Source organism: Balaenoptera musculus, chromosome 18 (assembly GCF_009873245.2).
Source record: "Balaenoptera musculus isolate JJ_BM4_2016_0621 chromosome 18, mBalMus1.pri.v3, whole genome shotgun sequence".
Lineage (NCBI taxonomy): Eukaryota > Metazoa > Chordata > Mammalia > Artiodactyla > Balaenopteridae > Balaenoptera > Balaenoptera musculus.
Genome location: NC_045802.1, coordinates 51,128,093 through 51,140,537, shown reverse-complemented (window position 1 = coordinate 51,140,537; position 12,445 = coordinate 51,128,093). Strand labels below are relative to the sequence as shown.

The 12,445-nt window shown below is 37.3% G+C and overlaps 1 protein-coding gene across 1 annotated transcript in view; it reads right to left on the bottom strand.

Moving 5' to 3' along the window:
* The window catches only part of SLAIN1 (SLAIN motif family member 1), a 53,830-nt gene that overhangs the window by 30,034 nt on the left and 11,351 nt on the right, over positions 1-12,445 (bottom strand). The window contains 1 exon segment of the mRNA XM_036831983.1: positions 8,524-8,663. Within this exon segment, the coding sequence (XP_036687878.1) occupies positions 8,524-8,663 (140 nt within the window).

The following is a 12,445-nucleotide window of genomic DNA, read 5'->3' as shown; positions in this document are numbered from 1 at the left end:
TACATATCTATGTTGCTGGATATAATGGTATAGAAACTGTGAATTTCATGGGAACACAATCCCTAATTGTTTGTTACTTACTGTACTCGACATCATTCCTAATAATGAAGCAAATACACTGATGCTATTCGGAGCCTAAGAGCAAAGCAAGGATGTGATGGAAGCACGCAGATGTGATGCATCTTCAACTTCCAGCGCACAGAGATAATAGCAAATGTCAAGAAACCCTGTCTCTGCACAAAAATTTCAGTGTGATTCCAGATTACTTTTCCAATGAGAAAGGGAATCCTTTACAGAGCTTACCTAAAGTGAACCGCACAGACTAAGTTTTAATTTTGTGTTCCAAATGTGACAGAGCACCTCAAGACTGGAAACACGAGCTGGCGGAGATAGCATCTTGGGCCCCGCAAGGAGAGACTGGGCAGGCTCCAGGAGACAAGACACTCGATAAGCTTCTTAATGTCTCAGTTCAATCTGTGTGGCTTTTGCAAATGAAAAAGGCCACCTTCAGAGCCCTGGGTTAGTCGACAACTTTCTTCTTCATTGGCTAAATTTAGAAAGAAACACTCCATCATAACAACTGAGACAAGAATGGGAACTGGTGTCATATGAAGATAAGAGAAAAACTCAGCTAAGAGGTAATAGCTATTCACATTTGCTTAGTATATAATCCCAGAGGAAATGAGAGATGGTCCCAGGGAAACATGACCCAAGATAGCTAAGTGTGCAGAATTACACTATTGGTGCAAACTATACCCACACTCCTCAAATGTGACCTGTCCTGATTCAATAGTTATGGACATTCAAGAATCTTAAGGCAAGATAAGCTTTTATTAACTGGCTCCAAATTAACTGAGCCACATATTGGGTGTTTCAAATTACTTAGATAAGCTTTTGGATCATTATTTGGTTATCTAACATCCCAGCCTCATGACATGGACTTAACAAAAGACTCTAGATTAGCCTTATTCCAATTTAGGATATCATGTGAGTTAATGCTACCCATGAAAGTTCTACGGGTATTTGTTATTTACATTCTAAAGGGGTGGAGGAAGTGGGGAAGAAGAAAGAAAAGCATGTCAGAAATGAAATATTAATACATATAGATCCGAGAAGAAGCAGGAGAAAAGGAATAGACCACAGAGGTCCTCTTGAATTTTCTACTATTCTTGAATAAACTACACTCATAAAACTTCAATTTGAGATCCCTAACTCTACCAAGTATCTTTATTTATAGGGAGAGAAAACAGACCCACCCCCCCCAAAGAAAAAAATACTCTTCATTTTCTATAAATAGCCAAACTAAGAGGATTCCCTGTATTTTTTTGGTTCAGTCTCTGAATAAAGAACTGCGTATTAGGAATGTGTCCATATATTTACATGGCACTTCACATTTTTCAAACTAATTTCACATTCAACATTTCCTGAAATCTTTGTAACAGCCCTGTGAAATCTGTTAAACGTCCCCACTTATAAGCAAGACATTGGAAACAAGTGACGTGCTCTTAACCACAGAGTCAAGTAGGGCTGAGGCACTAGATCAAAAACCCTTCCCCCAAATTCATTCATTCAACTATCAGCATTTAACGCCTACCAGGTGACAGCGCTGTTCCAGGCACTGGGCGGGTGACAGCAGGGAACAAAACAGACTCAAATCTCTACCCTCACAGCTAACACTGTAATGAACGTGACTACATAATTTTTGTGTGTGTGGCTTTGGCTAACCGGATGCCACTTACAACACCAAATGTTCAATTAGTTTCTTTGCTCTAAGGAATTTAAATGTACTCAAATTAATACATCACAGAAACCAACCATTCAGAGCTTAAAACATGTTTGAAAACTTAGTAAGCACTGGCAACTCAAAAGGAAACTGAGGTACAGGTCCCCCTAGCCTCAGATGCTTAATCTATGTGACAAAAAAGGGACACACATGTTAAAAATTAAATTAAAAGACGTTCACAAAACAGGGTGCTTCCAAATGGAACATAACAAACATTGTTAGGAGCATTTTCGAAAAGGGAAAACCAACCAAGAAAAAGAGGAAATATTATTTTAGGTTTTCTTAATTTTATACCAATAGACTGTAGATTTAGAAGTATTGAAAGATTTAACTTTCAGCAATTAGTTATTTTACTTTTAACATAACTTTCTGTACATTATCCAAAAAAGCCATTTATGTGATTCCAATATATTAGGAAAGAGACTGAATATTTAGAGGCTGAATATTTAAGCCTTTATTATGTCTCCTTCACAAACATCTTTACTTAACCCCTTACAGCAAGTCTATAAAATAAACATAAATGTAGAAGAGGCTGAGAAAGCTTAAGTAACTTGCCTGTGCTGACTACTTGATACATAAGACTTTACAAATTATACAATTTGAATATTAAGACCAGTTTGGAAAAGGGAAAAATAAGTTTCAGGAGCCACAATAAAGTTGCAATTAATTTAATTAATATTCAGTTAAAATATTAGTCAATATTTTAATTAAAGTCAATCTATATTCCCTATGAGAATTTAAGAGTATTGGATACATATTGATCATCTGTAATATATATACCCTACACCAAAAATAATTATCCTATTGTATTTTGAGTGCACTTAACCAATTAGCAAAATTATAGCTGTGACAACAAAGCTTTTCTTTTAGCAATATCTTACAAGCAGTCATAATGTGGGTGCTCACTCCCTATAAAATTAAATTATATAAAACATTTCTTTTCCATCATTTTCTTCAGAAAAACAAACCTTCTTCAAAGGGCAGGATTTTAATAAGCCTGTTCTCACACCTCAAGGCAAGACTTGAACACTTCCCATATATTCTCCCATAATTTACCAAGTTTTGTAATCTAGAACCAGGGTCACAATGTTGTCAGATATGAATGAAGGTTATTAGAGGACCCTCCCAAATTGAGAAGGTAGGCAACAAGAAGAGAGTTAGGCCCTTCAAGAAGTTATAATCCAGATGAGCTCGTTAGCAACTACACAATTAGAGACAATTCTAGGAGAAATGGTACCCTGTGTACCTGCAGAAACAGAGGTTGACAAACCCTTACTCAGATGTGTTCCTGGTGATGTATGGGCCTTAAGCAGAGAAGACAGCTAATTTGCAACCAAGAAAACAGCACAGGCTAAGTTCCTAGGGTACAAGAGGGAATGAGAAAGAAGAGATGTAAGACCAAGGGACCCAAGGGGACATAAGGTCCACCCACTAGATAGACTTTGGCTCTTCATAACTATGGCCCCTCTTCACATGTTCTCAGGGAATTCATCTTTAATTGTTGAGTAATTTTCTTCCCAAAAACATCAGGATCAGGAAATAAAAACCAAATATCTAAAATACTTGTTCTCTAATAAGCAGCATCTTATCTGAAGTTGCAGGCTAACGTTAAAGAACATTTACCTATCCCTTGGTAAAAGAGTGAGAGAGAGAGAAAGAGACAGAGAAAGAGAGACAGAGAGGATAACTTTACCTTTCTTCAAAGCTCATCTCTAACTGCTCCTTTTCATGGCAGTGGATGGTCTTACTGAACAGTTCTGGGGTGGGGGAATGGCTGGGAGAAGCATGTACAACCACTAATCATTTCGCAACAAAATGCAGTGAGGTAAGTAAAAACCAATTATTTTAAAGTAAACATGCTTGTGAATGGAAAAGCAATGCTGCAAGTTGATACTTCAAGTGACGCCAGTCTTTCTTCTGAAGGAAGGAGATGGCTGGTAAGGAAAGTGGTGCAAAGACTTCACCCCATCTTGAAATATTCAAAAGCAAAACTGAAATTATAACAGTAGTAATTGTGACACTGGGTTCATAAAGAATTAAACAAAAATTCATTTATTTTAGCAACAGTGTCTAATACAAGTCAGGTTCCCTTCTGTAGCTGGTGTGATCAACAAAGTCCCTGTCCTTGGGCAATTTATATTCAAATGAAGATATAACCCTGGTCTCAAAGAAAATGCTCAGTGATGTTTGTTACTTGAAGATACTGATTGTTCAAGAGAAATGAAGTCTAAACAAAAAGAAAATGCTTTATTAGGGAGTTACTTGAAACTTCTAAAATACGTGACACACATTATTCCAATTAAACATTTATGCTATATAATGAATAAAGTTTAAGTTAAAACTGTAATTAACTGATACCAGTTAATTAGCTGTCACTGACAAAGAATCCCTTAAATGGAATCCAGTAAGAATTCTTCGATATGGAGGACTAAGTATGATTTCTTCTCTCATTTCTACAAAACCACACTAGAATGACAGCTAACTCAAGTCTTGTAAACCTACATGGAATATCGAATAGGAGAGGAAATACTATCAGACTAAGAAGAGTCATTTTATTTAGAAATGAAAAAACAGATAAACATTAGGTGATGGACCCAGTTGGGTTTCGATATTCTCTGCTCTGAGGGTCCACAGTGAGGGATAAGTGAACAAAGACCTGGAAAAGCTCTGGAACTGATGGTGCAGGTACCACAGAGGGTAGGGAGTTCTGTGGTGAAACAAACACAAGATGACTGCTGCAAAGTCTACGGGAAGAGTACCAAAGCCCTCGGGCTCCCTCCCCAGCCCAAGCAGCTGCTCCTCTCCTGCTTTATCAAAGACAGATTTCATCACTTAAACTGAAGCAGAAAGCTGCTAGATTTAAGATACCTCACACATACAAGGGTATCTTACAAAAAACAGAAGGATTAAGTGAAAGTTTGCAAACTACATGGTAAACTCAGTGAGGGCAGGGACTTAACATCTGTTTTGGTTACTGCTGGATCCTCGTTACCTACAGTGGTTCCCTGACACATAGCAGGTACTTAATAAATATGCAGCCAAAGAGTTTAGCAGACGAGTTTTTTAATCTCCAAGAAAGCAGAATGTTCAAAAAAAATCAAGAATAAACAAAAGAAGAGAAAAATATAAAATCTGAACATCAATCCAGGAAATTCAGCATCTGACTAAAAGGAGTACCTAGAAAGAAAGAATAGAGAAAACTGGAGGGGAGGGGTGATTACAAAGAAATAATGCATGAAATTTTGCAGAGCTAAAGTTTCCAGGCTGGAAGTGCCCACTGTCTAACAAACACACACACACACACACACACACACACACACTGCAATTTCAAAATACCAGGAAGAAAAGATTCTAAAATATCCAGTGTATTTTAAGCAGAAAAATCAAAAATGAGAATGGTACAGGATTTCAACAGCAATCCTCAAGCTAAAATATAATGCAACACTGCCTTCTAAACTCTGCTGGAAGTGGTTTCTAAACTAGAATTCTACACGTAGCCCGAAGAACAATCAAGTGTAAGAGCAAAGGTATGATAAAGACATTTTCAGACATATGACGTTCTCACCACTGACCTCCCACATACCCTCTTTCCACTTCTACTCCTCACAAAGAGCAACAGGAGAATATACTCTGCTAAACTAGGGAAGATAAGGAAAAGGAAGTCTCTGCATTTAGGACACAAGCGATACAATGCAGAAGACAGGATGCGGAATTCCCAGGATGAGAGCAAAAGGAAGTCCCACCATGACAGCTGTGCACAGGCCTACAGAGAACAAGGTAAGACTGCAGTAAGAATAGAAGGCACTACCAGGAGGAATGGTTAAACTAAATAAATAAAAACCCTTGGTGGGTGTCTGTGTCTAACCACACTGAGGATGTTTCATTTGGAGAGTCTAAGGGTAAATTAATGACAAGGATCAAGAAGATCAAGTGTCTTTTTACAATTAACTCAAGGAAAAGCAGAGTTAAATGAAAAAAGAAACATAATGATAAAATATTGCATGGCTTCGATGTAAGTCTTGCTATCATAATCCATACTGATGTATCCTAAAATTGGTAAAAAGCTACATGACGGAATATGTGGAGAAAAAGTATAGCGGGGTGGGGTGGGGGGGAGTTAAAAATGAAACCTTCACCAACCAAAGTAGAAAGCCAACCGGTAATGATTAAAATTGATAACTCAGGCAATAGCCATATAAGCCTGGAATATAAAAAGAGAGGGTAGACAAACAAAACCAGAACAAATAGCTTTTGTTAAGTAACTGCATCTGGGTAATAAAATGGGCATGAGAGAATGGGGTAGGAATTTGCCCTTTTCCTTATAATGTCTGTAAGACTAATGCTTGCTAAACTATAGATGTACTGCTTTATAAAACATGTTAAGTTTCAAACATTTTTTTCATCCATTGAACAACCTATTCTAATCCATTACTTCTTATCTCATAATGGGATTATGGATTATGGATCTTTGGAACAAAAGCATTTAGTCTCACAGCAAAAGAGGATTTAGATTTATATACAAATTTAGTAAAAGACTAATTTTGAATTTGAAAAGCTAATTCTCTGCTCAAACTCTTTTATATGAAATTTAAATAAATTACACTATGAATAAAACTGCAATTCATGTCCTCATGACCTCACAATTTTGCTTTAGCCCCTTGCCAATGAAAGGAAAATAAGATAATAAGGCACTTAGTCTAAAATCTCAAAAGTAACCACCAACTATGATTATTTTTAAATTACATTATGTTACATCACGTTAAATTAACACAGCCTCTCCTCTATTTTTAAAACCAACCTTGTATGTAGATCTACCTTGTGTGCAAATGAACTATAAAGCAGGGGTCGGCAAACCTATGACCTGAGTGGCCCAAATCCAACCTGCCCCTGTTTTTATAATACCCACCAACTATGAATATTTTAACCATTTTCAAAAAAAGGTAAAAACCAAAATTAAAAATCAGAATATATTTCTTGACACATGAAAAAAAAGTCACATGAAATTCAAATCTCTGTCCACAGATAAAGATTTACTGGAACACGGCCTTGTTCATTAATGTTTGCATCTATAGCTGCTTTCTAGTGATGGCAGAGATTGGATGGCCCACAAAGCCTAAAATATTTACTATCTGATCCCTTTCATATTGTTGACCCTTGAACTAAAGGATTCTAATTCTGAATTTCATTTGAATTTTATTTTTATTTTATTTCAAATGAAACTGAGCAGAATTCATATATAAAAATATACATATAAAAAGTCCTTGAATCAGAGGTATTTGAATAAGGAACCTTACGGATGGCCTATACAACCTTTGAAAGAGAAAATAATGGTCCGCTTAGGGCCACTCAGGGAAATGGGACCAGAATCAAGACCAGAGTCTTGGCTCTGAGATGGCTGTCCTCTTAGACACGCATCTGTCACCAAAGTTTTAATCCTAGTATGCCTCTGTTCCTACTCCACTCTTCAACTTTCTATTACTACATCACTTATTTCATTTTAGTTAAAATGCTAATAAAACATGCTAGTTTTTAGTTTGGCCTTCCCCACATATTTAAAACAGATTTCTGTTCATATTTACTGTTGACTGTGCCAATAAAGCAGGATGGAATACTGGTTAAGGACAGTCTTTGGTGTCAGGGAGACCCAGGCCCTGGCTCTGCTTCCAAGGACCACTCTGCCCTCATAATCCTCTCAACTTCTCTAAACTTCACTTTTCTCACCTCTAAAAGTGAGTGTAGTACCTACCTCAGATGAGCAGTTAGAACACAATGAAAAATGTCAAGAACTTAATGTTCTGACTGTCAGAATTGAGAGCTCGAGAAATGTTACCTATTATACTTTGTCTTATCATGTCCAAATATTTTATAAGCATTCATTATCCTTGAAGAGTTTTATAGGCAGTGTTCTCAAACCTCAGTGTGCCTAAGAATCACACTGGTGACCTTGTCAATGCAGATTCCCTTGGCGCTACTCTCAGCTACCCTGATTCTTTAATCTGGAGGGTTAAGATTAACCCTTAACCCCATTTTCAAGCTCAAGTGTGATTTGGATGCGAGTGATCCATGGAATAAAGTGCACCTAGATAATGAAACAGATACCAAGAGGTTAAGAGACAAGCAAAAGCCTAAATAATTACAGCCTTAAGTACTAGTCAACTTTATCAAAATAGCAAGGAGCTGAGTACTACTCATTCCTTTTGCTTTTTTTTTCCCCTGCTACAACTATCCTAATTATTTTTTTTACTTAAACTTATGTTGGGCTCCATAATTAAATGTTACATACAATATGAAGATTATCTCCTAGTTTGTAAAGGTTAGGACTTCCAGTTATACATCCAAATAAACATTTAGGGAACTCAAAAGGTCAGTGCCCAGGTCCCAGGGGAACCCCAGTTTACTATCTTGGAATTCAGCGACACAACCTTGTAACCATCCCCAGAGAATGTAAGACTGGCCCATTTTATGTACTGGTACATTCAAAAACAGAAAGAAAAAAATAGAAAAATAATATGTATTCCTACAACACTAAAAGAAGCTGAAAATCTGGCTAAAAACAAGCACAAAACTAAATATATTCTATAGCAAGAAACCCTGATGTGTAAACATATGAAGTGAACCACATGCAACAGCTGCACCTCAGGGTAAGGTTTTTCAATTAAGTGTCTATTCCAAAACCAGCAACAAAACCGAGTGGACAGTGGCAGGAGTTTGAGGATGCCGGTGTACGGGGTCGCGGTTACCTTGCTCCAGTCTAAAGCACAGGGAACGCCTTGCTGCTTCCATCTCCGGAGTCGGATTATCTAGGACATGTCTACACCACTGCAAAGGGCTCAGGGATTTCTCTGATGACGGGAATGTCTTTGAAGAGCCAACGTATAACCTTAAAAAAAGAAATCTACATTATAGGGATTATATAGCTACACAGAGATTACCTCTCTTCTACTTGAGAAAACAACATGTATTTAACAGTTTCTATCAAAACAGAACTCACATTTGATTACTTCAAACACCAAAATCATTTTTAACAGATAAATATCCCCTGGTAGAATATGACACTTTCTGTAGCTCCGTGGCAAGGAGGACTTCAAAAAACTATGGAACAATGTCTCAGAGTCGGAGATCTGGGGCTCTTGCTACTGAACTGACCTGGGGCACCGTGATGATCTGATCAGCTCACTTATATTTCTAGAAGTGAACATTTTCATCTCTCTTTGACAACAGAATCTTATGTGAACTTGGGCTAATATACATAAACATGATGTGGCAAACAAGGCAAGTCTTATTTGTATTTAACAAAAATAAGTCTAAAAACAAAAGTCAGCTGTTTGATTCTCTCAACCCTTAAATAATCAGATATTTCCCCTGTCTTAAATCTATACGAAATTTGATATGTGCTTCTTTCTCATTAAAGCCAAACAGCTTTCAAAGATATGTTTTAGGAAGAGTTCACTTTCAGCATCTACGCCATTGCACAATAGTGGGCAGGATTCAAAATAACCACCCTGGGGCACTACAAGTCATAACAAAGGTTTTCTCTCATTGATGTACTGTTTTAAGGTAGGTTTTAGAATATTTTCAGTGATAGCATTATACAAAAAGGTTTACCTTGAGAATTAACCAACAGTTGACAGAAAAAAGAAAGAAAATTATAATCACAGGCTCTAGTAACTGACCTGGCTATATAAAGCTTTATTCTAATTACAAATCTCATTACAGTAATACTACTTCAAGCAAAGTTACCGTAATTCTAATGGGCAGGTGTTCTTGAACTAACAAACTTCATTATTCACTTCTACTGTTATCATCCAGTCCGCCACCTATTCAAGTCATCTATCCCAGAGGGTTGGGGAATGTAGTATTTAGCAAATTATTCTTACAGTTCGGGGTTGGCAAGCTTTTTCTATAAGGGCCAGCTAGTAAATATATAGGCTTTGTGTCCACAAAGTCTCTGTCATAACTACTCAACTCTGCCTCTGCAGCCCCAAAGTATCACCGACGATAAATAATAAGTATGGCTGTGTTCCTATAAACTTTATTTACAGATACTGAAAGTCGAATTTCCCATAATTTTCACGTGTCACAATAGTATTCTTTTGATTTTTTCAATCATTTAACAATGTAAAAATCTAAGCTGATCAGCTACATAGACCAGGCAGTGGGCCCAATATGCCCACAGGACACAGTTTGCTGACTCCTGTCAGGAGATGAAGATTCTAAAATCTCTCTTTTAATCAACTTGACAGTAATCCTAATATATCATTCTTCCCTTAGAGTGTGGACCACCATCCTGCCTTCATTGAGAATATGTTGGTTAGTTAAAAATTCTTATTCCTAGGTCCCACCTTGGCCTACTCTGTCAAGATTATCACCAATCTATGTAGATCCTTCCCTTTTGCCCTTCCTCGCTGTCAGACCTCTGCACTGTTACTGTGTAGCTCTCTCTAGATCCCTGTCCAGGACTGGGTAGCTCACTCTAGACCCCCAAGTAAAGGTTAGTCTAAGCCAGTTGTTCTCAATCTTTGACGTATTAAAATCTCTCAGAGGATTTGTTAAAACACAAATTGCTAACACCTAATTGCAGGCAGCTCTGACCTACCTGATTCAGTAGGTTTGGGGTAAGACCAAAGAATGTGAATGTCTAACAGGTTCCCAGGTGATGCTGATACTGCCATGTGGAGACCACACCTTGAGAGGGATGCACTGTGCTGAGCCAATCGCGCCAGTTCCATTAATCCCACTTGCCCAATGACTGGTTTAGGCACAAGCCTTGGACACAGTCCTAGACAATAAAAACTGAGGGGAAATATTCTGATGGGCATGTGAGCAAGTTTCTCCTCATGTTTAAAGGGGTCACAAAAGACCCACTTATATGTTGCCTACAACAGGGGCACTTTAAATATAAACACATGGGTTAAAAGTAAAAGGACAGACCATTGCAAAGACAAATAAACAAAACCTACCCACAAAGAAAAGCCCAGGCCTAGAAGGTTTCACTACCAAATTCTACCAGATATTTAAAGAAGAATACCAATTCTTCACGAATTCTTCCAAAAAAATAGGAGAGCACATCCCAACATGGTCTATGAGACCAACATAGCTATGAACCCTGATACCCAAACCAGACACAGACATTACAAGGTAAGAAACTAAAAACAAACACCCCTCATGAACACAGAAGCATAAGGTCTAAATGTTTTAGCAAATTTGGTACAACCATATATAAAAGGGATACTTCGTCATTACCAAGTGAGGTTTATCCCAGGAATGAAAGGTTGCCTTAACATTCAAATACCAGTGTAACTTATCACATATACTAAAATAGAAACACCATATGATAATCTCAATATACAAAGAAAAAAAAACATATGACATCCATTCCTGATAAAAACTCTCAGCAAATTAAAAAAGGGAGGAAACATCCTCGATCTTATTAAAGGCATCTACAAAAAAGGATCCTTAACAGTGAAAGACTGAACACTTTTCCCCTACTATCAAGAGCAATACAAGGCCTGCAGGTTCTAGCTAGCACAATCAGGCAATAAAGAAAAACATTTGGATTGGAAAGAAACAAGTAAATCTGTCTTTATTCACAGACGACATGATCGTCTATGTAAAAAAAATTGTCTATGTATAAAGGAATATACAAAAAAGATACCAGAATGAGTTTAGCAGCAAGACTGTAGGATACCAAATCAAAGTACAAAAGTATTTCTATATTAGCAACAACCAGTATTTTTGAAATTTCACTTCCCATTTACAACAGTATAAGAAAAACCATAAGATGCCTAAGGATAAGTCTGACAAAAGATGTCAAAGACCCATACACTGAAAACTACAAAACATTCTGAGAGAAATTTAAAAAGAAACAGAGAAACGGACCATGTACATGGGTCAGAAAACTAAATATTGTTAAGATGTCAATTATCCCTAAATTGATGTATTTAACAAAATTCCAATCAAAATCTCAGCATGCTTTTTGTAGAACGTAAAGGCTAAAATTCATATGGAAATGCAAAGATCCTAGAATAGTCAAAACAATGAAGTTGGAGAGCTACTGCTGATTAAGACTTATTCCAAAGCTACAGTAATAAAGACATTTAGGATGGCATGAAAATAAATAGATCAATGAAACAAAATAGATGGTCCAGGTACAGAAATACTAACATGTGGAATACTGATTTTTTTGACAAAGTACAGAGACAATTCAATGAAGAAAAGATAGTCTTTTGAACAAATGGTGCTGGAACAAATGGATACACATATACAGAAAGTGAACCTTGATCCACACTTTACACACTATCCAAAGTTAACTCAAAACAGATCACAAAAATATGAAACCTAAACTGTAAAACTTTCAGAAGAAACTACAGATGAAAAACTTTGTGTCCTTGGGTTGGCAATATTTTTTAGATACATTTTTTTAGACTGAAAGCATGATCCATAAAAGAAAAAAAATGTATCAATTGGGGGCTTCCCTGGTGGCGCAGTGGTTGAGAGTCTGCCTGCCAATGCAGGGGACACGGGTTCGAGCCCTGGTCTGGGAAGATCCCACAGGCCGCGGAGCAACTAGGCCCGTGAGCCACAATTACTGAGCCTGCGCGTCTGGAGCCTGTGCTCCGCAACAGGAGAGGCCGCCATGGTGAGAGGCCCACGCACCGCGAT